Raw genomic sequence first — 27762 nt, forward strand, 5'->3', positions numbered from 1 at the left:
ACCAGTTTGACATTCACATTGACTCTGGGTGGTAGGGAGAGCAAGGTTTGTGAATGTTATATGTTAGAGAATGAAGAAAAGGCATTTACAGGGACTTCTCCAAGAACACAGAGCTGGTTCAGTTTCTAAAGAAGCAGAGCTGAAGTCCAGGTGGACTGTTCCATGCCCTCTGTGGCATCCTAAGAGCACCCACTGGCCTGTGGAGATGCCTGCAACAGCAGCCAAGTCCGGGTCAGTCTTGCCTAGAGAGCAAGGCCAGGAATAGGGTGAGCGAATGAGGCACTTCAGGTACAAAATTTAAGGAGGCATTACCTGAAGACATGTACCTTGGACATCTCATTCGCCTCACCCTAGCCTCCGTCTGCTGGAGAAGAACCAGGACAACTGATCGCTGGCCTGGGAACAAAAAGAGTTTCTTTTCTCCCCTCATTCTTTAGTGGCAGACAATGATCACTACTTTATACTGGTTCCCCAAATGATCTGAATTACAAACCGAGGATTTCTATAAATTCATGGGAGTCATCTTAACTTCTAATTAAGGCACACATTTATTGACTTTTATTACTTTTTGAAAAAATCCCCTTCTTTTTGGTTCCTATTTAGCCTTGAGGGGCTACCTTGGATAAGCTGACAGTATAAGGATCTCTGTCATGACTTTTCAGGTCTCCACCTAGTCGAAACCCAAAATATGCAAAAACACATTCAGTGGTGGGTACATGAACCTGGTTAATGTGGGGCAGCATAAGAAGTGAAAAAGTAAAACCACCTAATAGACGATATGGGAAAATAACCACAAGGCCACAGGCAAACATCTAAAACAAAAGGAGGGAGGGATAGCAAAAAGATTAACGTTCAGGTTTAAGACCATTTGAGAAACAACCTTATTTAATTCTTTGTTTTTAACTAAATAATAATAATTAGTTAGTTATTATTAAAAGGTTATTTAGTGGTGAAGGTGGTCATAAAGTCTGAATTAAAATAACGCAAATGCTATGACCTGATTCTCTTTGGCAAAGCAGGGAAAGAAATGAGCTGTAAAGTGGAATCTGGTTGGGGGTAGAGGTTGAAAATATATAGTCGAGATTACAGTGTGTTCAAAGTTATGGAATTTTTCTGTGGAATTCATATTTTTATGTAAAATTCATTTGTGTAATCCCTAGCCCCAGCATGATGGTGTTAGGTTCAGATTAGGTCGTGAGGGTCAGACTCTCATGGGATTAGTGCCCTTAGAAAAGAGGAAGACAGAGAGCTCTCACTCCGCTCGCAAGCACGAACAGAGGAAAGGCCGGGTGAGGACACAGTGGTCTACAACCAGAAAGTGGGCTCCCGCCAGACACTGAATTCATCAGCACCTTGATCTTGGACTTGCCAGCCTCCAGAACTGTGAGAAATAAATATTTGTTTTTTTAGCTACCCTATCTATGATAGTTTGTTACAGCAGCCCGAGCAAACTAAAATGCGCATCTAGTCTTGGTTTTCTGGCTCCATCTTCTGCTGGCATGTTAGCCAAGACATACGTTTTACCTCTTTTTGCATATATATCTCATCAGAGATTCAAAAAAAAAATTTAGTTTTGGTTTCACAACCATGTAAGTGTTCAATTTCTTTCCAATCCCAATTTGCCAGCTACACCTGTGCTACTGATCTTCCTCAGGCATTTCTTTATTCTAGGCTTTCACAGAATCTTCCCCCTTTCCAGGGCAATTATTCCAGGAAAGAACTCTAGCAAGTTTTAAGTCAAATAAAGAAGGGAAAAGGCAAAAGTAAAAGCGCCGGGCTGATAGCAGAGGCCTTATTCAATCATATTCAGCTTTCCTAGGCATGGAACTAGGAATTCAAATGCAAGAGGGGCTTTGCATTTATGATATGCCTGGGTTCCCCAAACTGAAATACCGAGGGTCGGAACCTAGAGAGGAAAACTCTACTCCATAAAATTCAAATCACCAAGTATTTTTCCCAGATCTCCACATTCCTATTCTTCTCTTGCTGCAGAAAGAATGCCTCATGAAGAAGGGCCTTGGGGTGGCTGGGCGAAGAATCTCAGACTAGATGAGTCTCGCAGGTGCCTCCCAACACCCAATGCCCACTTTGCATTTAGTGCTGAACTGACCAGAGCAAAGGTCAGACAGGACAGGAGGAAAACATGGGAGTCTCCAGGTTTTCTTCCACTGCTGACCTCTTGGTGTACAATTTGTCCTTTCATGATAATGAAGTGACTTTTTCTTCTTGAAAGAAAATAACAAATACAGGAAAGTCCAGCTGGAAATAACAGAGAATTTTCATATTTTCCCTGCCTCATATGTTTGACAGGAGACGTAGGGTTGTTTCAGAAGGCGCAGAAGCTAAACTCTTCCGGCCAGGAATATGGGGCAGAAACAGTTGTGGAATGGAGAGAGGCACTCACTGGAATCACACAAAAATAGAAAAAGAAAAAAAAAATCTCTTCCTAACGAGACGGCACGTTAACTGCAGCATCTATTCTATCATTATAGCTGGATCATTCTCCTCCTAATAATAGTAATAGCTAACATTTTTGTCTATGTATCATGTGCCAGATGTGACTTTACATGCATTAACTCATTCAGTCTTTGCAACAACCCACTAACCAGTAACTACTAAGCTTATGTGGCTGCTGGGTTGCATTAACAGCCCCAAATTGTTTACTGGTCCCTGTGTCTATACCCTTTGGCGGACGGCTTTGCAGCAAATCTCCTTAACAGATAGAATGTTTTCCTGCTTCTTGGATCTGGGTTCCTAGATGTGACTTAGTTTGCCAAGAAAATGAGGTAGAAATGACGATGTACGAGTTCTGAGCCTAGGACTCAAAGAATCCTGGCATGTTTCCATGCTGTTTTTTCCTCTGCATCACTGACACAACAGCACACCTGCACTAACTTGCTGGAGGGTGAGAGACAATGGCGCTGAGAGCACTCGCTGGAGTCATCCCAGCGAAGCCGCTCTCAGATCAGCCATTGGCCAGCCAAGCCCTAGACAGGTAAGGGAGCACAGCGAGAGCAGCAGAACTGCCAGCTACCCCAAGACTTGTAAGCAATGATATATAGTTATAGTTCTATGCCACTGGATTTGAGGATAATTTGTTAGATACCAGAGTTGATATGCTCATTTTTATAAATTAGGAAACTAAGGCACAGAGGAGTAAATCACCTTACCCCAAGTCACTCAGATAGTAAGTAATAAAAATGAAATAAATCTAGATAGCCTATTTCAAAATCAATGCACCTATTCACCATCAGACCTTCTACTTTAATGGATAGAGGATTGTGGCAATATTCAATTGTGTGTATGTGTATATGTTCACTATTAGTGAATATCTCCCTTTCTTCTTGAAAAGGCCTTGGGTTAGCCATTCAAAGCAATCAATTTTATAAGAAAATGTGAGTAGAAGACGTAGCCGAGATCAGTATCAATCATCTAAATTCTAATAAATGAGATACTCAAAGAAGAGATTCACAGAAAGAGACAGCACTTTCGAATTAAATCTTCTCTTTTCCTAAAGAAAATGTTATAGACTATAAATTTTACATAAAGGTGATGTACAAAATTGGGTGGCCAATATCAAACCCATCAGAATTTCTTTTAGAATGAAATACGATGTTATATTTAGGCATATTAGTCACATACGGAGTGGATAAAAGCATATCAGGAGTCCACAAACAAACAAGCCCTCTTAAATAATGCATTCTTAGAAAATCTATATCGGACATCAAAAATAATTTTTTACCTCTGCAGATGTGAAAAGGATTAATCTTGGCAACCCAGAGAGTCCCTTTTCCTTAATGTCAGGACAATATTTGTATCTAGCTAAATTCATGGCATACATATTGGACACTGAACCACCTGCAAAAACAAAATTGAAATGACATATTTATAGCATGAAGTTCTAGCTCCCTAAGTGCTGACTCCAGTGGAAAGCATAAATGGCTGTGTCTGCTCTAATGACAAATCACTGTGAAAGTCATCTGAGCACCACACCCCCACCCTATTACTCTTACACACTTCCTAGTTTCCAATTCCAGCAATTTCCAGTCTCAGCAAAGTGAGAAGTTTTGGTCTATTCTCTTATTCCGGTTTTTCCAAATTAAAAGTTTCTATCTATGAGCTCTACACCCAGGTACCCACAGTCAATAGTATTCTTTCTGTCTGTCAACTGATCAATAAAATGACAGTATATGTTCATCTTTGCTCCCGAAAAGGACTGGAAGATAACAAAATGTGATTTAGGAACTTTCTCAAGTAAAACTGATTTAAAACCTTAAAAATTTTTTGTAGCTCTTCCAAATTCCCAATAGCAGATAAATTTATCTGTGTTAGGTACAAATTCTCATTTATTTAGCATTTATGTCATTTATTTATGCAAAAAAATTTATGCAAAAAAATTATGCAAAAAAATTATCACTCTGGAGAAAGGCACAAGCTAGAGTCTCCCCACGTAGCATTATTTTTTTTTTAGTTATAGGAGAGAAGTAGTATTACTAATATCCAACTTTTTGTAATGTGTAAATCTGAAAAGAGTTGTTCCTCATATAACATATTAATACATTTGTAGATGCTTGTAATAGAAGGGAGATGGCAATAACTAATTGTACATACCTGGGTTAAATATTCCATCCCCTTCTTTCCAGCCAATAAATTCAATCATTTTCTTCAGAACCGCTTCTTCCACTAATAGAAACACTGGGGACACCTCATACGTATAACTAGATAGATATAAAAAACACTTCACTTCTATGACTAGAGTCAAACCATCCCTTTGGTGTCCCAAGAAATGCACATAAGGTTTTATTAAACCAAGAGGCTGCTGAAGTGTAGTACAGTCTTTGGAAATGTATCCATTGGCAATAGAGAAATACACAGTCAGTGATAGTGCTAGTTGTGGTTAGATAAATGCCAGTAGTTAGTGGCCTTAGGGATATGCAAGCTACTGGAACAGGCTCAATTTACAGAAAAGCTTCAATTCCATGGGGAGAGATAAAGGTAGAGCATCTGGATCTTTGTATTAGCCATGAACAGTGGCCAATTTATCCTGTGAATGCTGCTTTGGATGTGAGCTAAAGAAAAAAACATTGTCATGGTAACCAGGTTTTATTAGGTTACTACTGTGGGTAACCTAACAGAGAGCATCTACTTGGACACTACTCATCCTGAATTATAGCTTCCTCCACCACACACCTGAGTTTGTACAAATGGGAAGTGCTCTGAGGGTCATCTGTTATTATGGGATGATTTCACTGCAAAGCACTACCCAGATCCCCTGCCGATGAAGGATTTGTTGCTCCAGCTGGAAGGTTGTTGTCAAGGCATTACTATGTTAGCTCCTTTAGAAATTGCCCCAGCTGCAAGGAGCCACCTTTCCTAAGGTCACAGTCTTTTCTGTGGTAGTCCACACCTGATGACTGGTCCAGCTGGAGGTATAAAGGCCTGGCCATGAGGGCCCGACTCCAGATGAAGATAAAGGGCCACTGCAGCTCCAGATGGGTCAGCCGAGATTGTCATTGAGCCAGCATAGCAGCCTGGCAACTATCTCTGCTTCTTTCCACTTCTGCTTCTTTCCCCTCCCAACACCCATGATGATCCCAAGGGTATTCCTTAATAAACATCTTCCTCACTAAATTCCATCTAGAGCAGCTTCCCATGGAACCCAAACTAGGACAGTTACCGTGCCCAGTTTTGTCATGTTTGAGTCTCTTCATAACTTGAGGGCGACTAAATATATATAACCTCCTTCTCTAACAATTAGGTGCTTACATTAAATTGTATCTGAATATATATGTATTCTAATATGTAAGCTAAGCAGATACATTTAGAGGTACAGTAACAGAATTTAATGTGATTATGTTTAACATCTGGAAGGGAAACTTTGGGATGGAAGAAAAAAAAACCCTACTATGTATCACCCTCCCATGTGGCAAGCACTCTACAGACATTATGACATTTTCAATCATTCTTGGAAACCAGTTTACATGTATCAAAAATGTGGGGAAAAAAGTATATGTGTGTATGTGCACCTACAAACATAAGCGAAATAATCATTCGCTTTTTTATAAGAAAAAAAAAATAATATTAAACCTGTCTTTGGAAACTAGCTCAACCTTAAACCGAGGAACAGGCTTAGAGGTGGGGGGAGGGCAGTGCAGAATGCCCACAGCTCCGTCACGTTTTGAGTGGATTGTTCAGCTTAGCAGCAGTTTAATACTTCAAAAACTTCTAAAGATTTCAGTTAAAAGAACCCAGATGAGAACTTAAAAAACCCAAGATGTATAAGGAAATGTTCATAAAATTGTGTAATTTTACTGTCTCCTGAGTCATCTACCACTTTAACTCTCCCACCCACTGAAACCTGGTATCATCTCGCATTACTCCATCCCAAGTTCTTTAACTGAAGTCACCAACGACACCCACACTGCAGATCCAGGGGACGTGCTGTAGTCTTTGTCTTAGTTAAATATTCGACGACATGTGACTCTGGACACACTCTCCACCACGGCTTCCATGCTTTCCTGCTTGAACTTCTCTTTCTCTTTCTCTGTTGCAAGCTGATCTTCCTTAATGCCCACTCCTAAGCCCTCGTCTCTCCTCACTCTACACTCTGTCCCTCAGGCAGAGCTTCTCTGTCTCCTGGTTTGTTTTTTATTCTAAGTGTCTCCATCCTTCTCATTAAAATCACTTGTAGGGCTTTGAAAATATGATGCCTGGGACACATCCACAGAAGTTCAGATTTAATTGGTCTGGGTTGGGTCCCATGCCTCAATATTTTTTTTTAAAAAAAGTTCCCAGGTTGCTTCTAATGAGCAGAATGGGTTGAGAATCACTAACTTAAGGAATTTCATCCATGCCCACTATTTTAACTACCGTCATTCACCAATAACTTCTGAATTAATACTCTTCAGAATTTCAGTCCCATATTCTCTCAACTCGGTTGGTATATACTCTTGGATATCTGGAAATTATTGCGAACTCAAATGCTCACACTGAAAACTGAATTCTTCCTTTTGTCTTGTTCATCACGTACTTGAAAACTGGTCTCCTTTTCCAATGCTTCTTATCTCAAAGAACGACGCTACCATCAACTCAGCTATGAAACCCAGAAACCCAAGCATCATCTCGTAAATCTCCTTTGTGTCTTCATTTCCAAGATCTAATATAGTATTCAGTGTTTTCCCTTTTATCTTCTAAATACATTTTTTGGTCTCTATTTCTACCTCTCTCACCTAAGTCCAAGCTACCATAATCCCTCTCCTGACTAAGGTAATATCTTCCTAATTGGTCTCCTCTAATCCTCTTTCCACATTTCCAGTGATCTTTTCAATAAGCGAATGGCACCTAATGATTTAAAAACCTTCAATGGCTTTCCATTGTACTTAGAATAACTCACAAACATGGCCCACAGAGTCCTGCATGTCTGCTTCCTATCTATATCTCCAGTCTTATTCTTTATTATACTCCCGATAGCTCTATCACTGGCTCTTCAGTTCATAGCAAGTGTCATGTTGTCTCCTGCCACAGGGCCTTTGTAGATGCTGTTCCGTCTGTTTAGAACTCATCTTTCCTCTTTTCACCAAGTTACTTTTACTTACCCTTCAGCTCTTAGCTGTAACTTCCTCAGAGAAGATGTCCTAGAGCACCCAACTAGGAAAAGTTGTCCCATTTACATTTATAGTGTCATGCACCTTTCCTTCACATGAAAATTGGAATTTTAGATTAATTTGTGCGGTCATTCTAATTAATTTGCATGGAGCATCTCTCATTAGATATTTTGCTTCATGAAGGCAAAGTCAAGGTTTGTTTTTATTCAACGTATCTCTCCAGCACTTAGCACTCGTGGCTTTTCATGCAGGAATAAATTAAAAGTTGCTTACTCAATTTCCTCATCTGTTGAGTGGAGATAACAATGCCTGCCTTATCCCTCTCACAGTACCACTATCAAATCAAACAACTCTTTGAATACTGCTGTCATAAGACTGTTCCATTACTCAAGACGACACTGCACAAATGAAACCATTAACTAGAAATTCATGAAATAAAATTTCATATACTTAAAAAACATCTCTAATGCATGTTCGGTGTAAAATTACAGTAAAATGGTACTTACACACTTGGGTTTAATGCTTCTGTCATAAATCGGGCCACCAAGGAGTAATAATCAAGTCCAGCATACAACTGGTTGAAAAATCTTGGATGGTCTATAAATTTAAACAGAGTATTTAACTACGCAGCAATAAAAAAGAAAAAAAAACAATAGAGTAATAACATAAATCTTTTAGACGATGAAAGCAGCTGGACACAAGAGAGTATACACTGCATGATCCTACTTATATGACATTCAACATCAGGCAAAGATGATCTATGGAAATAGAGGTTAGAATTCTGGGTACCTTTGGGAAGGAGATATTGATTAGGAAGGGGCTTGCAGAGCCTCTGGAGTGCTGAAAATGGTCTCAATCGCTATCTGGGTGATAGTTACCTACATACACAGATATGTACAAATTCATCACTCTGAGCACTTAAGATTTGTTCATTTTACTGAATGTAAATTATACTTCAATTTAAAAAAAAAAAAAGCTTTCAAAACCTAATCACACACAAAGGAAACAAATTATAGCTCTTTTTACTGAACAATATGTTTCTAAGTAAAACTTGAGTAATCTTTAAGAGTTTTGGTTTACCTTCTTTCTTTCAACAACCCTGACCCAAACCAGAACCCTTAAGAAATGGGTTATTTGAACACTTTGTATATGTATCAAAGCCTGTTACCTTTATTCTCTGAAAATACTGATATTAACTTTACTAAATTTAAACATATTTCACTCACCAACAGGGTTCACTTCATGCTACTGACAGTGACTGGCCTTTTTATTTTTCAGATTGGACCGTTTTTCATAATGTAACTGGCATTATGTAGATGGATTAAGATGTGATTCATCATGCAGCTTACATAAAATTTCTGATTCAACTTTTTTCAACGCAAGTTGCCTTTAAGACTCAAACAATCTCAGTTCCAACTTTTTTTCTTTTTTTCCTCCTATAGAAGACCTCATAAAGGTTCCTGGCTTTACGCGGTGTGAATATTCACACCGAGCGCCAGGCTAACTGGCTTGACATTCTCAATCACAGGAAGCCCAGCGTGACCAGGAACAAAGAGGCAGGAGGTCTATTTCTAACTTTGAATATTTGGGAACCATTTCAGTTAGTGACCTCTCATTACAACTTGCAGCTTTGTTTTCGGTGGTTTCCCTCTCTTAACTAGGAGTTCAATGAAAAACAAAAGTCTCAGCAGAAAATGTCTTTTTAAATAAAACATGGAAAACTTCCTCTAATCTGGCAAAGGAGAGCAGACATTGCTATAAGTAATTTTAAGATTTTTGTTTTAGTTCTGTGTTAATTTATGATTGATTTCATTGGTAATATTATGAAAAATATCCAGTAAACTGAAAAATCTACTGTATTAAATGTCATTCTACATTTCTGACAGGTACTGTAATAATAAAATATGCATCTCTGCTTTTGAAAAGCTAGGCGGGTTTTTGATACATATACCAGACTTCCCCAAGGGAACACAGACTAATTATTTTTAGCCAAGATTTTATTATGTTTCTTCCACTAAATTTAGTTCAGTGTCTGAATTCACAAAGCATAATGCCTGTATGGTCTTAAGCACTAGATTACCTTTGTATTATACCTGGAAATGCATACTTTGGAAAGTATTCTCCTACTTTTGGAATTTGTTCACTGAGTATATAGGATATTAACAATCAGTTAAAATAGTACTTAAAACAAAGCTGATATGTTATTGCATTTACAAAGATCACAGTGGTTAAGCAGGATTATGAAACTATCACAGCAAAAATTTACCATATACAGTATTCATTTTTCTTACACCTTCCTAAAGGTTTTTACTTTTTGATTCTGCTAGATTTGATAAAATAATTTGTTAATTACCAATGGCCAAGACTTCATAAATATCTTTTGAATAAATCTATTCCTATTTATGTTAAAGAGACGCTCTTGAATAATTACTTGCATATTCTGGGCCATCAAGATTTAAAATGCCATACAAATTCTATAATCAAAATATTATTCGCCAGTTTGGATGAACATAAAAAATAAGTAGCAGTCAGAATATGTGGTCTTGATTATAAATGGAGGATGGGGATTGCCAAGGAGTAGATAATATTTATATGTGACCAGTAACAGCAACATTTTTTCTATTAATTTAATTCTGGTTTTTACGACAAATCTGTAATAAAGATTAAAGGAACCACATAAAAATACCAGAACCATTATTTTTTGATTCAGGTTTCTCATCCCATAAACATTGTCACACTCAACTTTACCATGAGGTAAATACATACTGAAGAAAATGTAGACTTGTTAGAGGTACAGGTCAAGGAAGTAAATTAAAGTTCTTACTAGTTTTGACACTGTAGCGGATAACATCCTGGCAAAGTTCCAGCAGCCTGTGGTGGGGCTCTCCTGTGTCTCTCAGCTCCAGATCAAGAAGTTGTTTCAGTTGTTCAGGAGGCCGCCATTCACAAACCTGGAGGTCCAGCAATGGCACAGTTAATTGAGCACCCATGAGAGCCAAGTATTGAAAGAACGTTAGAGGCATAAACCCTACTTACCCTCTTGACACTTCTAGACAAGTGAGAGAGACAGGGATTGAAAGGAGCAACCATGGTTCAGCATGAAAAAAGCTATAACAGAAATGCAGAAGTCCCTGGAACAAGTGAGGGGCCCCGTCTTAGGTTTGGAAGGTCAAAGATTTCCTGGGGGAACTGATATCTAGGTTGTTACATAAAATAAGAATAGAGTGAACCAAGCAAAGATTAGGGGGTGGGGTAATGCAAGGGACATTCTAGGTGGAAATAACAAAGTAGCAAAGGCTGAAATAAGTATAAAGGAGCTCATGGCACATGGGGAGAATGAAGGAAGTTTGGTGTGGCTAAAACATAGAGTGTGAGGAAGGGAGAGGCAGGAAATAAGGCTGGAATACCGAATAACTTCCAACTAGCCTCTCTGCTTGTTCCCTTGCCCCATACAGTCTACTATCAACCTAGCACAGAGGGATCCTCTTAAACCTAAGCCATGGCCATTCCTCTGCTCAAATATCTCCAATGTCCTTCAACGTAAAAGCCAGTCCTTACAATAACCTAAAATGATCTGTATAATCTGCTTTCCTTGGCAATGTTTCCTTCCTAGTCTCATTGAGCACCACTTTCCTCCTGGCTGACTCTGCTCTGCCACTGTGTCTCCATACTGTATCTTAAATATCCCAGGCATGCTTCCCACTTTAAGGTCTTTGCACTAGCTATGCCCTTCGCCTGGAATGCTTTCGTGCCAAATATTTTCATGCCTAACTTCCTCACTTCTTTCCAAGTTCTACTCAAACGGCACTTTCTCAGTTACAGCAATTCTGATTGCCTTATTTAAAATCTCAAGCTGCACATTATCTCTATTACCCTCTCTAACTTTTTCTACTCTTTATTTTTCCAAAGTACTTATGACCTTCCAACATTGCTTATGTCCTATATAATCTCCACGAGAGCAGAGACGTGGTCTGTTTGCCCACTGGTCCCAATAAGGGGATGTTCAATAAAGATATGATGAATGAATAAATAAATGAATGAATGAAGAAATGAACAAGGCTCATATCATGGCAAGCTTTATGTGGCATGTTATAGAGTTTGAACTTGGCACTAAGGAAGTCATTGGAATGTTCTGGACAGAGGAATGGTATGATCATATTTGTGTTTTGGACAATAACTTTAGTTGCTATGTGGAGATTCCAAGTAAAACTGGCAATAAGAAGTTGCCATAATAAATCAGGCAAGAGGAGACGGTAGGCTGGATGAGGGTAAGATACCATAGGAATGAAGTATTTCTAGAGATTTTCAAAATGCAAAATCAATAAAACATAGCAATTGATTTCACAGTGAGGATAAGGGACAGAGATGACCAGCATGACCCTGAGGTCTCTAGCTTGCTTGCATACGTGAATTGATGGCCATGAAGGGAAGAAGTATCCAGTAGTGGGTGGGTTGGGGCTGATGAGTTTTGAGAATATTTAGCTTAAGGCTTCTCAGGACATCCAAAAGGAGTGTAGCAGTTGGTCTAAAGCTCTTGCGAAAGGTCGGGAACAGAGTTTCAGGCATACACTGTGAAAATCTCACAGAGATGGCGTGGCTCAGACTGAACACACACCTAAGGAGAAAAGGTGCAGGATCTCACCTGTGCAACATTATACTTTAGAAATGGATGAAGGGAGAGGAGTTCATGGGTGAGGTGGAGGACACGCCAGAGAGGCAGGCAGAATCCTAGAAGAGTTCAGTGCTATTAAGCAAAGAAAAAAGAATGTTCTAAGAAGAACATCCCTGTCAAATCCTGGTGAGAAGCCAAATTAGATAAAGATTGAGAAGTGCTCATGGGATTTATCAACAAGGAGGTGTTCTTGGCAAGAGCAATTTGACTTAGAGGTGGGAATGGAGGCCAGATTGCCATGAAGTGAGGATGTAGGAGGTGAGGAAATAGAAGGAGGGAAGGAGCGTAGACAATCTTTAAAAAGTTTGGCTGTGGAGGGGAGGAGAGAGACAGGAGAGTAGTCAGGAAGTGAGGAGACGAGGAGGTGGGAGGCCGGGGGAAGTAGGAGGAATACCAAGTTGTCCAAGAAGTATGACATTTAACTCTGACGTTAGGACTACAACAGGCAGAGGTAAATCAACAGTGACCGAAACAATCAAAAAGAATAACTACTGATACACACAACACCACGATGAATCTCAAATACATTTTGCTGAGGGAAAATAGCAAGACTCAAAAGTCTACTTGTGATATGATTCTGTCTATCCGACATTCTGGAAAAGACGAAACTACAGGGACAGAAAACAGTTCAAAGGCTGCTAAGATCTAGAGGTGAAGGGAGGGGTGGGTCTGACTACAGAGGGGCACGGCAACATTTGGGGGGTGATGGAACTGTTCTATATCTTAATTGTGGTGATGGTTACATGACTTCACAAAACTCAGAACGGCAAAAGGAGTAAATTTTACTGAATGTAAATTATAATTTAATTTAAAAGGGGGAGAGTGGGGACTGAGAAAGCATGTCTACCAAAGAGGGCACTAGAGTAATAATCTCACGAAGTGTGGGCGTGGATCTGCAAGTTGCCTTTAAATGGTGCCCTGTTGGATCGCTGACAAAGCAGCCTGAGTTAGTGGCATAAAAACTTCACCCCTCCCTCAATCCCAACATAGCTTTCAATCCAACGTCACATGGATAGCCAGCACATCTACTATATTGTGATTGACTTGTGGTTTCTTAATTGAAAACTTAGGATCATAAGCCCCGCTTCTCACCTGATCTCCCATTGGCTCTCTATAAACACTTCTTTCTAGGCAAAAAGGTCCCCTTACTATGTTAAGTACATCTTGTCCCTTTGCAACTCTCTTTCCATTAGTTACCTTCCTGCTTTCTTTGACACACACAGGCTGATTTCTCTGCCAATCAAAATCTTATTTAACCTTCACATACCACGTCAAAGCTCAAGGTGCCCTCTCCTCTGTGAAATTCCCAAAGTCAACCCTGGTCACAGATCATTTATCACATTCTTACTGGGACTCCCTCTTCTCTTTTTCAATGAAAACTTATCCTTTCAATTAGATTATAAGTTCAGTTCAAAGCTGAGCTTTTATCTTATTTTCCTTTATAACCTCCAGGGCCGAATATAATGCCTTACCCATAGCTAGCACTCAATTAATATTTAATTACTGAATAAAGGCCAATTAAAAAAAAAAATCTTACCAGAGGAACAGTATGCTCCAAAGTTAAGCAGGTACAAAATATTTCACAAGTACAGATAAGATCAGAAAATATGCAATTATAAATATATAATCAGGAAATACCGTCTGTGATTTTCACCTTGAACATAGCTATTCAAAGTTCACAAGTCATTTCAACCTATTTTTCTATTAGTTTTCCCAAATGCATGTGATCAAAAATTCAGAATAAATACCACTTCCCCTTCAAAATGTTTTTTAAAATGACATTTATTTCTGACTAATAGAAGTGGAATAAAAATCTCTCCTATACATCCATTTGTTGATAATCCAATTCCAATAGGAAAGGCGATCAACGTGATAAAGAGTAATTTAGGGATTTTAAGAGACATATAGAGGAGTAGCGCAGACTCTGAAGCCAGACTGCCTGGATTTTAGTGCCAGCTCTGATGCTCACTAGGATGTGATCTTGGGCAAAGTACTTGTCCTCTTTGGGCCTCATTTTTGCCCTCATAACTAAAATAGAGTTAATAAATAGCACCTGGCACATCATAGGTATCCTTAAGAATAGATGTTATTAGTAGTGGCTCCCAGATCATTTTGAATCTGATTTTGAGCCAGAATTTGAAACCTAGGACCAATAATTGGTACCAGTCAGAAGTCACACTTAACAACCCAAGATTTCTAACCTAAGTTCAGACAAGTTCCTGGGATGGACGCTCAGATAAATTTTAAAACTTTTCACACCCTTTTTCTACCTTCTGCTTGGTTTTTATTAGCTACATATAGAATGCGAACCAAAAAATGAAGGGCAAAGTGGGTTTTGGAGAATGTATTAATCACACAGGTTATTTATAGTCTACATTGTTATCTAGGGCAGAAAGCTTCATCCCTGCACTTCATAGCCTCATCTGCATAAGCTCTGGAGTCCCAGTGAATCTTCCAACACATGATGGCTGGCAAGTTAGGAGTCAGCCATTCCAGGAAAGCAGATATGGGAGGGGGCGGGAGGCAGGTGCAAACATTGGTATCTGGGTAGCCCCTTGAAACAAAGGTACAGAGAAAATGAAAGTGTGTGCTTCCCATTTCCTTTACATCTAGCCATCCAGATTAGGGGAGAAAAAAATCTATCTTTTCCATTCCTGTGATTTCTTATTGGTGTTTTTATTTACCTTCTCACTGATATCTGTAGCCTTCGAAACCACTTGTTCCATTATCAGCCTACAGGCCTCTTCAACAAATTTTTCTCCTGCTTTTGCATCTGTTGTGGGACCATTCAGTACGACCCCATCCACGAGAACAGCGCTTCTCTTACTTGGAACCATCTCTTGTTGACCAATATCTCCTGGAATCACACAAACAAATTGTGTTTAATCTAATTACATCACACACATGCACACACATACACAAAAACACAGGGTAAAAAATGGATCACGTCCCAAATTCAAATGGCGTTCTTTCTTTTAATACATTTGCATCATTGAAGCTGACAGTTCCTTATGGTGACCAATAACATGATGGAGTTAAGAGAAAAAAACTTATATTTTCCATTCCTGTATCAACTTGTTTAGGATCAGAGAGTATGGTGGAGATGAAGAAATATAAAGTCAACCCATTTTACTCACTCTTGCAAACACTGTTCAAATAAATGCATGAAGAGACCTTGTAAACACAAGCTCATGTTTATTTCATGAACACACACCTTTTTGTAATTTTTTAAGGATTGCCACATATTTCCTTTTAGTAAGTCATTCCTAAAGAGGAAAAAATAATACTGACATGTCATTTCTCTTCACCTTTTAAGCCTGTACATAAATGGCTTTCTATATTACAGACAGTGATTTGTCCTCCTTAAATTTACTCAGCCATTTCCTTCTGAAAGGAGAATAAAAGAAAGTGAGAGGCACGATGGTTTGTGTAAACCCATGTTTTAATGCCTCTAAACTTTTCAAATTTGTAGTTTAGGCACAGGCAGAAAAATGGGACAGAAAATATTTAGGACTGTACAACTGCCAGTCAGTGACTAAAGGTTAAAAGTCAGCATGGAAATCTATATCTGAGACTAAAGGTTACTGCCTACCCAAAATAGCCCTCCACAAAAATAATTTTGGCAACTTAATCCAGATACTCAACCACTGTCTGCTACAGGCATTGATTCAATTGTATTTCTTTTTCTAATCAGTATTTCTCTCTTCATAATGTTCAAGTTCATTTAGTCGTAGAAATTTACAGGAACGATTTTTAAAAGTATTTTCAGAACCACACCTAGCACAGTACCTTACTTATAATTTGTAAGACTGCCTTAAACATGCTGATGCTCTTTCTATATGTATTTCAAATATTTTTATACTGAGAGCTCTAACAATATTAACATTTATTATGCTGTTGAGTCCTTCTCCAAGTTAAATGTTTTGATGAAAATCTGTGCTTTATAAACCCTTTAATTCTATTACTGGAAAACTCAAATGGTATCCACAAAGGCAGATGAAAATGTCACAGGAAGTTTCCCCAATTGGGGAAAGACAGAATCTGCAGCAAAGGATCAATCTTTTACCCTTAGACTGAAAACGATCCAGAGGTCCAATGTTGAATTTTAGTTCCATCCTTCACTTTCACTTATCTTTCACTTGAAAGGATGTATTTAACATGGTTTAGGGCCAAATGTTGAAGCCCTAGAATTGCACTTTTAGATGGATATGCTCTATAGCTAAAGGCATTTTTCACTCCCCAATTATTAGGTCCTAAAAATAAATTGGAAAAGAGGGCAATTATTCAGGGAACCCTGGTTATGTCGGTAGGCAGCACTATTATTAACCACACAGAAAAAGTTAGGTTTTTTTAACCTCATTAGTAAGATTTCAGGTTTTTATTGCCCAGGGAATACCAGCCACTCTGTATCCCTCTCAGATCAGTGTCTGTCTGTCTCTCTCTCTCTCTCCCTCACTCGAAAAAATGTCACACACCCACTTGCAACCAAAATAGCAGTGAAATTGGAATTAAAATCATCTGTCTCCACAGCAATCAATTGAAGAAATGCCCATAATTCATATAATTGTCTAGAAGAAAATGCCATAAAAATCGGATATAGATTATGCCTCTTTTCTTGATAGACATGTTTTATTTCTATTGCCAGGTGTAATAATGTGCCTCTTCCTTCCTGTGCATTTGCCTAATTTGGAAAAGATCCTCTGGAGATTGTATAGTAGGTCAAGCTGTGGTCTGGGGATGCATGCCCAGGACTTTCGATTTAACTGCTAGAGTTTATAGTAGTTAATAATGAAGTCTTTCAATTGGAAGAATCTTCCATGAAGAATATATCTAGAATCTGACTGCTTTTTATCACACTGTCACCTACAACCATCAAATGCTTAGTACTAGCCACCATCAAATGCTTAGATTAGTATAGTGGCCTCCCAAATAACCCCTAGCCTCTACCCATACCCTGCAAGTCGTGAGGACTATTCTCCACATAGTAGCTCCTGTGTTCCTTCGAAAGATAGTCAGATCACATGACTATTCTGCTCAAACCATCCAATTTTGGACTTTTGGTTATTAAACCAAAAGTCCAAGTCCTTATAATGACCTCTAAGGCCATAAATGAGCCCCTTTCCCCATTATATCTTGGACCTCAAATTTCATCTCTTATTACTATCCTCTAAGCCCACAAGTTCCATCCACTTTGGCCTCTTCACTATTCTTAGACTCTTTCCTTAAACATCAGCTTCTCAGCGAGTTCTTCCTTGACAACCCTGTTTAAAACTGCAGCCACTTCTCTCTCCCACCTTCTTTTTCTGCTTTATTTGGCTCAAGAACAGTGACCATCATATGATATACGATATGCATTTATTCTTTTATTTGTTTAAATATCTGTCCATCTGGTGGACGTTAAACTCTATGAGAACATGAGTTTGTGTCTATTGGTTTTACTTTTGTGGCTACAGCAACCAGAAAGGGTCTGGCTGTCTGTAAGTGTCTGATAAATATTTGTCAGCTATTAAGTTCAAGAAACCAACCAGCCAGTGATAATGTCCTCCTCCTCTGAGACACCACTGCAGATTACCAGACATAACTGAGCAGGAGACACCTTTGGCTAGGGATGGGGCAGACACAGAATGTACTTCAGGGGCTAGAGAAGAGATGGTGGGCACTGAAAGAAGAACCGGGGAAGCAGGGCCTTCCAGGGATACCTGAGTTTATGGTCCCTGGATTACCAAAGGGAACATGGATGAGAGGCTCCACTTTCCTCCCCTCCCCACTCACTTCCTGCTGCCGTTCTCTATGACCTCTCCTTCCCTATTTTACAGTTATTTGACTTCTTAGAGTCAGCCCATCACCAAGTCTCACTCCAGGAACCACAATTTCACATGTGAAAGTCAGCCCATCACCAAGTTCTCACTCCAGGAACCACAATTTCAAATGTCAGAGTGTTTAGTCAATCCCTAAACACTCTGACTTCTAAATTTCCATTAATTTCTGAACTCCATACCTTCCGAAACTTTATATAAGCACAACTTGAGTTTTGTTCAAAGAGATGTACAGCTCTCCCTTGCTTAACAAACAATAAATTTAGCTTTACATATTATTTCAGATATTAAGAGGTGGCCTCTTCCTTTGACATAGGATTAAATGAATTAATGCATATTAAGGCTTAAAATAGTGCCCGGTACATAGTGGGCACTCGGTAAATGTTATTAATATTACCTAACTAAATAAATATTAGCTCATACTAGTAGGAAATCAATAATGTTTATTAAATACATGAATGCATAAGAAACAAAGTGATATTTACACATAACAGTAATCTGTGACAGTAAACTATGTCACCTGAAAGGGAGGTCTCCTCAGAGTTGTCATGTGACTACAGCCATGAACTCTAGATCAAGTGGCTGGTGAGTTACCCCAATGGAAGAGTGGGAAGAGGGGGCCACAATGGTAGGGGACTGCCTCTGTGAAGAGAGTAGAACTTTCTGCCACAACATTCAGGACACAAGATGACAGTCAAACAGGTTAGCCCACACTGGGAAGGCAGCTGTCCACACCTCTCACCTTGTCACTTTCCACCTGCACTGTCGTTATCTGTGTAGAGGTTTTATTTCTTGCATCAGATCATAAACTTCCACGTTCCATTTTTCTGGACAGCCCAGAAAATAGTTCAGCAGTTGGCATTGGCAGGCACCAATCCAAAATCCCCTGCATGACCCAGTGGCCTAGACACCAGGAGAGCTGAGTTCTAGTCTCACTTGGTCACTTCCAAACACTCTGATCCTGGTACAATACGACCTTCCTGTGCCTCAGTTTCCTCATCTATAAAATAGGAGACAATCTGAGAAAAGTGCTTGGCTGGCTACCAGAAAACTCCTGGGAAGACTAACTAAGATTCAGTTTCCTGAGTTGTTACCCAAAAGATTTTATTCCAGCTCTGACCCAAATATCAAATTTTATAAAGAATTCTAACTTATACTAATAGTGAGGAAATACAGCAACATGCAGGTGGATTTAGGAATCACTGTTCTGGGTGATCTCTAAGGTCATGTTAACATGTTTTGAATGTAAATAATGTAGACATTTGGGGTTAAGGCTTAAGATTATAGCAGAAGTTGAGATATCAGAGAAGACTTCTGAAGTAGAAGACTGATCTCTTTGAATACTGCAGTAATAAATAACAATAATAATTTTAAAACTTCGTCACTTCTTAAGTAGCAACTCCATTGGCAGAGAGCTAAAATTATCACAAAATTTCTCCTTACACTGATTCCAGATGTACATTTCGTGTCATTTCTATAAGCTTTACAGTAAATAGGTGTACAAAGCAAATCTAATATCTCTTCCACAGGACTCTAATCCAAAGATGCAAAGACTTCTATCAACTCTCATCTAGATCTTTTTTTTTTTCCCAGTTAAAACTGCTCCAGTTTCTTCAATGGTTTCTAATGTCCATGGTCACTAGTCTGAATCAGTTTATTTCTATTTTACAAAATGTGGTATAGCACAAAACTCTAGGTGTGGTCTCACCAGCTCTAAATATGATATCTCTAAATATCTCTCATGCTCTGGTCACCATATTCCATCAGTAAGGCTTCCATTAGCACCCTGGTTGATTCCAAAGCTTAAGCTTTGAGACCAGGCAAATCCTGGCCCCAAGTCTAACTACTGCTGTGATCTTACACAAGTTACTTAACTTCCTTGTGATCCAGATTTCTCCTCTGGCAAGTGGTTAAAATCACCATGCCTATGGCACTGAGTCACCGGGAGGTTTGAATATGACAATGCATGCAAGATGCTGAACAAAGTGCCAGGAACAGAGAAAGGAACACAGGAAGTGGTAACTACTAATGTGACTCAGTTTGTATGAACTCTTTTCTGGCACCGGCATTACACGGTTGGCTCAGGTAAAGGTTAGAATTAATAGCCTTGGATCTTTGTGAGACAGTCTGCCAGTGAGAGCTGAATTTCCCATCTAAGACGCTTACTGTTAAGAACAAATTAGCAATCAGAATATAATGCTTGTCTCCAAACAATAGAAATGAAGAACAGTGGATCAAAAGTGAATCCAGTCATCTGGTTGGGAGACGACGGAGCTCTTCAGAAAAATTGTGCCAAAGACATTGGGGACCCAGGGAAATCTAAAGGGTCAGGACCTGGAGACCGAGTGAGCCAGTGCAAGATAGACATGAGAGTCAAAGCTTGGCGAAAGAAGACTGTATTAATCAATAAACTAAAAAGGACCTACTATGTGTCAAGCACCCAGCCTGGTGCCTGGGGGCACAGAAATAAATGGCACAGAGTCTCTGTTTTTGAGTTGTGACAAGTCTAGGAAGAGAATATTTAGGAAGTTGGGGGGAAAGAAAAATAGAGCTGAAAAAAAAATGTTGAAGAAATATCCATCTGTTCTGGAGTTTTCTAAGTCAGGTATCTCTTCTAATCTCAAAAAAGTAGATACTCTTGCCAGATTCATACATTGTTTGCATCCCTTCTAAATTTCACATGCATTTTAAGCCATTTTTGTTGTCTTAGAAATAACATGCCAATGAGAGAGTAACTAAGGAAAACCTACAAGGAAGAAGACTATAGTAAATAAACAGATATTAAGAAATAACAATAATACAAGGCAGTGGCCAGAGAAGCTCTGAAAGTTTGGGCAATAGCCACAAATATAGATTATGTTTTTGAATATAGCTCTGTGATTTAGTTGAATCATAGAGCCTACTTAGAGACAGAAGAATTTCCACAATGCAACCCACAAATAGGAAGTCATAGGAGTAAATGCCAAAACTTTGCCTATGACTTTAGTCAGGTAGAGATGAGTACCCAAAGGGAGGGGGGGAAAAGAAAAGAAAATTTAAATCATTTGTTTAGTCTCATTTTGGAGTTAAAGTCTTTCCTTAGTTGAAATGCACAGTGAGCTGATACGTCTCTTATTTATATTTTCTGAAATAGTTATTGACTATTATGTGTAAGACACTGGGTTATGCCCTATGGGAGACTGAAAGATGAATCAGACACACAGATGATGATCTCAAAATCCAAAAAGGAAAATAAGACATGTTTATGAATACCTAGAATCCCATCGACAAGGCATAACCTGTGATACTTGAAGTCAAATAAAACACACATTGAAATTCCTGAGAAGGGCTTCTGAATGTGAGAAGCAGAAAGTCTTCTTAGATTAGATGGTATTTAGAATGGATCTTCTTTCGTCCATTTGGCAAATATTTATTTAGTGCCTATTATGTTCAGAACATTCTGTAAGATATTGGATGCTAAGCAGTGAACAGAAAGACACAAATTAAATGTATTTGGGTTGCATGAAAACAGAGTTAATAAAAAGGCTAGCAGATAAGTAATTAAAATAATTGCAGACTCTAATAAATGCTCTAAAGGAAATTACCTGAATGACTTGAGAGAACGAAGGTGAAAAGTTGTTATAGATCTGATAGGGCAAAAGTATTTCTGAAGAAAAAACATTTGAATTGAGATGTGAAAGAGGAGAAGAAGCCGGTTGTAAAAAGACATGGAAAGAGAACAGTCCAGGAAGAATAGAAAATGCAAATAATCAATAAATTATCCTCTTAAAGAACTAGAAAGAGATCAACGTGACTCAAGTGTGAGAACGAGAAGGAGGGAGGAATAAAGTAACATTTGGAAAGGTAGACAGGCAGCATTTCAGGGAACGTATTTTATTCTAAAAGCAACAGGAAGCCACTTGAGAGTATTAAACAGCGAGTAACATAATCTGGTTTACATTATAAAAGATTACTCTGGTACCATGTGGAGGATGGACTGTCAGAGGGCAGATGTGGAAACGGGGAGATTGCTTAAGAAACTCCTGTAATCCAGGCAACAGAGAATGGCAGCTTTGATCTGGAAGACAGCAGTGGAGATGTATAATGATGTTGCAATATGGGAGACATTTTGGTGGTAAAGCCAAGAGGACTTACTGATGAAGTGGATGGAGGGGGTCAAGAACACGAAAGAATCTAAGGTGACTCTTGGATTTGGGGCCTGAGCCACCAGGGAAGTGGTAGGGCTGCATACTGATATGGGGATCCCCGGAAAAGGGCAAGATGAGTAAGTGGCTGGTGATGTGTGGGTGGAGAATCAAGATTTTTGACTGATTAGTAGAAATTGGTTATGATGGGGTTAGAAAAAAAGGTCAAGCAAAGACATTCATGACAAAAAAATAAGCAGCACGAAGTAAGCAGAAAAATGTGTATCTGTGTCCAGGAAACCCCCAAGAACTGCTGCTGTTGGTCTAAGGGCAGCATCTGTAAATGGGAAAAGTGACTGTTGAGAAGGTGGCATGGGGACTGATTCTGCAGGAACTCGAATGGAAACTGTGGAATTTAGATGTCACTTGGTAGGCAATAGGTAGCCATTGAAAACTTCTTATGGGATAAGTGCTTTAGCAAGTGGAAATGGGTACTGGCAGAAAGTTAGGATGGAAAATCAAGAATTGGAGGTGGGGAGATATGCTGGCAATCATCCAGGCCAGGGAGAGGGATAACAGACAAGATGCTGGATTGTATTTATTTTAACTTCTCCCCTACAATAGCGTCACCGCAAACTTGAAGCTGGAAATCCCATGTCTTTCTCATGAGCCCTGCAATCGCCCATGGATAAGATAGCTTTCCTGTCTCCCAGTAAGTCTCTGTTCTAAAACGATCTTTGGATAAAAAGGTGACAGAATAAGAGAGGCAAAAATCCATGCATTGGCTCCTCCCTTGCAAAGCACGGATGAAAATACAGCCTTTCTGGGACGTGGCATGTTCCCATCACCCACGGTTTTATTTTATGAGGTCGTATTGTGCTAGCATCTGGGGTGCCACAGGATTCAGATTCTGCTGAAACACCAAGGCAACCCCTTGAACAAAAATGCTGGGTCCATAAACATCATCTATTCTCCTCAGAACAGTCTCTAAAACCACCAAAGAAATAGCTGTCGGTGGCCTGTCAGTGGCCAATAAATGCATAGTACACCATAAACCCTATTTATTTTTAATTTCAAAAATATTTTCCTCTCACTGAGCACCAGGCCAGGAATTGGTAACCTTCTAATATTTTCAGGAGACTAGGTTTTCAGAGACATCTACTTCTACTGCTTGAGTAAACATTACTTGACAAGCTTTGAATGCGGCTATTGTACGTCTTAGCAGGAGATAGTCTTTACATAGGAAACTAGGAAACACCTATTTTGGGGTTGTACTGGTTGAGCTATTACTGACTCATTCTGTGATGCATTTCTGTCTATACTAATGCAGGGTCATAATACTAAGTAAGCCAGTGCTTACTTAGCTTGTCATGTTGATAGGCAGCTCTTGAAACCACCCTCTACCCTCCATCCTACCTTTAAACCTTAGGAACTTTTCTGATGGGCAGAATTTAAGTTTGCAAGGATTTGAAAGCAGTTGGGCTCTAGCAGAAAACTAGATTTGGCATTCCCATAAAGCAAACATCAGCCCTGGCTGAAGGACTTAGCTGTGGATAACGTGCTCTTATTTGGCCCCCAGGGAGCTACTGCATTGAAGGCCATTGTGTTCCCCGGGAGCTGGGGGACACAGTTCCTTCTCTTTCATTAGCCGCTACCAGTTCCTGTTGGCATTTCCCACTCTGCCACAATCTTGTTTCCTTGTCCTTTCTGACTCTTGCTTCTTATCTACATGTATTTGTAAAACATCAGATTTTACTTATTGTTTTATTGGTGACTTCTGTGTTTTCCAAGATTTAAGGCTGAGTAGGTAGATGCCTGTTCTTAGTTTGCTTGTTTGCTTGGGGCATTTTGGGCTTAACCAGCATCTGAACTGGGACCGCCCTTCCCCTAGGACAGTCTTGGCAGCTCTGTCAGTTAAGGCCACCCCCTTTTGTGGGTATCTCCAAGTCCCAAGTATTCCAGATCCCCAGAACTGGCTTGGCTTTTGTCTTATGCAAGTCCTGATTATTTAGCTCTCTCTCCAGTCCTGTGAGTTCTCCAAGATTCTTCCAACAGCCTTCCCCTCTTAGCAAGCATTCTGTGTTCTATGAAACTAGAGAACCATAACTCTGAATACTCTGAATAACTTGGCTTCTTTAGCCGTTTCAACTAAGGAAAGTTAAAAGCAACCAGACACATCTTTCTAACTATACTCTCTGGAGCCTCAGAGTTTCCCATGTATTTGTGTTGTTCTCCAAAACTTGAAGGTCACCCAGTTACTGTCTGAAAATAAATGTTTTTTTCCTTTCTCTCTCTTTAAAAAAAACATTTCACTTCAGTACAAGTCTGGATGCTTGAAGTCAATGGGTAGAGCACTGTCTAAGCAAAAAGAGTCTAGAATAATACTGCCAAAAAGAAACAAAAAGCAAGCCATTTGTGTAATTTATCTTTCTAGTAGCGTTTCTAGTAGTAGTATGGCATAAAGGAAACTAGAAGTACAATTACGCTTACAAAACAATAGCAGTTAACAGTTCTTGGGTACTTACAATGGATCAGGTACTGAGCTAGACACCTCATATGAATTAGTTTATTTAATCCTCATAATAATGCTATGATGAAGATATCTTTATTAACTCAATCTCACAGATAGAGAAGTTGAGGCCAGAAAGATGGAAAGAATTGCCAAAATCACACACCTAATAAGCAATAAAGCCACAAATCATAGCCAGACGGTCTGAGTTCAGATATCCTGTTGATTATTACTACATTTTATCTTTTTCACAAAAAACAAACAAGAAGATATTGCTTCTTCTGTCTCATCAACCACACTAGACTATTTAAACCCATTTTTTGTATTCCTAAAGCAGTAAGTGATTATCTTGGAACTATGTATCAAATTGTAATGTGCTGCAATTTAATATATAGTTTTAAAACCAATTTGCTCAAGTGTTGACTTCAGGATTTTAAATGTATTCCACTTAACCAGCGATTTAAATGAAAATTTAAATAAATGCTATAAATGGTTGCCTCATTTGCATGATCTGTTGATTAACTGATAGGAGCCTCATCCGTGCGTGGGGTTCTGCTTCCTAGCCCAGGCCTTGGGCAGATGATCCAGGTGAGTGAGGACAATGACTCTCAGCTCCTTGACACCTCACCACACATGCTGTGACATTCACATGTGGCCACCGTCAAATGTGGAAAACTTACCAAAACTCTTTTGTGGAGTTTACTAAATGTGATTGGAAAGAATATACCGAGAACCTGCTTGGAATGGCAGTAAGACCTCTCCAAGGAGCATCTCAAAGTAAAAATAGTCTAAACTCCATGGTGTGTCTTATATAGAATATGTTATTGTGTTTAATCTTTACCACAGTTATACGAGTTATACACATCCCCATTTTACAGATCAGGACACTGATGCTCGGAGAAATTAGGTAACTTTTCCACGGCAAAAGAGCTAAAAGGTGTCAGAGATCACATCCAAACTTATACTTAGGTCTATCTGATTGCTGGTTTATGCATGTAACTACTATTCTCCATCTTCTAGGGGATTAAGGAAAGGGGCAGTGGTGTGCTGGTAAACTGGTTTCTGAAGGAAAAAGATCCTGGTAGTATTTGCCTATTTCTATAATATGAAGACTCCCATCCAGCCAGTTTCTAAGTAGCAATGGTACTCTCATCAGCTAATATGAGGTGACTTCAGCATCATGGGATAGGAAGCTAGGAAAACAAAAGTTCTTCAGCAAGGAAATGTACTACTAGTTAACAAAAATGGGGTAAGGTGATTCTTCAGGTATTTCATTCACATGTAAGCTACCTGATTTCTAAGTGCTAGCACCTTCATCTCTGCCTGTGGCCTTTCTATTCCGGCCAAACCTACTCTGCCCACTAACATGGCAAGCCTGAAGCTATGAAAAATTAATACCCATATCTCAGCATCCCTCAATCAATAACTGATATAAATTAATGTATAAACATCCAGCACTCTTGTCGTTTATACGGGATAACTGTGAGGTGCACATTCTTCACTAACACCCTGAGTTACTCAACAAAATTAAGCTTTGTTTACCCACAGTGACACCTTGCTTTATAATGCATTTTCTGTTGGTCTCCCTGGGACAACCTTCCAAAGTTACTACTTTTACTCAAATCCCTGACTCAGGGTCTGCTTCTAGAAAACCAAATTGAAACAAATGACTGCCCTTTTTTGAAATGGACCGGACAGACACTGTACTAGGCATTTATGTTAAATGCTTTTACACAAATCTTCATAACACCTTATGAGACAAGAATCATACCCACGTCTACAAATATGGAAATGAGGATCAGAGAGGTTAATAAACTTGATGGAGGTCATATAGCTGGTATAGTAAATAGCAGAGCTGATAAACTATGATTGATGCAATGTCTCTTCTCTTTTCACTAAACCATGCAGCCTCTTTCAATGGGGAGACTGGACTAACACACATGAAACAATAAAAGAACAATTAACTGCTAAGCTGACACATTGTATTGAACACTTCTGGGCAAGACTGTCATCATACTTATGTTCCACAATTACTTTCTAAAATTCTCTTTTGTTGTGCCATCGACTTGAAAAATAAGGCCACTGATGAAAATTAGGAAAATGAATTTTTCATAGATTTTCTTTCTCTTCTATCACTGTTTCATACAAATTAGGTACTGAAATAAAACTGAATTGATGGCATAATAGAATACACCATGATGAAAATACACATGAAGAAAATATGTTCCTTGAATACATTTTTTGGCCCACATAGCATCTGAAAGAACAGATATGTCATAAAATACCAACTAAGTCTCTATTGATTTTGTAAGTCGATACAAAGTATTAGGATATCAAGTGACACAGCATCCAGAGTGCTGAATTAGGAAGAGACTTATCAGCTAAGAAACTCAAATAAAGGAAGGACTTAGCAATATATTTAATAGGCAAAAATTGGAATATGGAAATTTAAGATCTGTCAATGCTGCAGCTAAGTCACCAAAACAGATTTTAATATTTATTGATGGCTCGCCGACATCAAATAATTTAGGTATTTGCTCTGCAGTGCTTCCCATTTAAGAAGTTCCTACATGTTGAAATTCTTAAGCACTGCACCAAGACATCCCCAATGCCAGTGGAAACAAACATAAAAATACAACTCTGATTTAATCAGTATTTTGCAGAGTTGATTTCTTACTTTTAATTATTTGCTCTGACAACATGCACAGGAAGAACTCTCTGGGATTCGGGATGTGGGTGTTCTAGCCAGACTCCAGCCCTGCAGTTCTGCAGCTGCAAGTAATACTTTTTAACCTCTCCGGCTAAATGATGCTCTCAGTTAAATGGTACCCTATCAGATGACTTGCCACTCTATCAATTATTCCATGGCTAAAGCCCATTTTTCAATTAAACTCTTTTTTCATGTAATTAACATAAATCACATTCCAGCATTTCTAAAAGTGGTCTTCATCAGTTATGCTCTCCATAACTGTGTATTCCCATGTTTCGGGACCTCCATGGTGGTGGTTCAGGGAAGGAAAGATGGAGAAGATGAGCA

The 27762-nt window shown here is 39.0% G+C and overlaps 1 protein-coding gene across 3 annotated transcripts in view; it reads right to left on the bottom strand.

Moving 5' to 3' along the window:
- Positions 1-27762, bottom strand: part of GADL1 (glutamate decarboxylase like 1) — a 151626-nt gene that overhangs the window by 112992 nt on the left and 10872 nt on the right. For 2 of the 3 annotated variants that reach the window (XM_015596856.2, XM_025039184.1), the window contains exons 2-6: positions 14961-15133; positions 10429-10555; positions 8111-8201; positions 4612-4718; positions 3743-3858 (exon numbers count right to left, since the gene is read on the bottom strand). In XM_015596856.2, the coding sequence (XP_015452342.1) occupies positions 3743-3858; positions 4612-4718; positions 8111-8201; positions 10429-10555; positions 14961-15133 (614 nt within the window). Of the gene's footprint in view, positions 1-3742; positions 3859-4611; positions 4719-8110; positions 8202-10428; positions 10556-14960; positions 15134-27762 lie in introns of those variants that run through there. The other variant, XM_025039186.1, reaches the window with a different exon arrangement.

The sequence above is a fragment of the Pteropus alecto genome, unplaced genomic scaffold (genome assembly GCF_000325575.1).
Source record: "Pteropus alecto unplaced genomic scaffold, ASM32557v1 scaffold10, whole genome shotgun sequence".
NCBI lineage: Eukaryota > Metazoa > Chordata > Mammalia > Chiroptera > Pteropodidae > Pteropus > Pteropus alecto.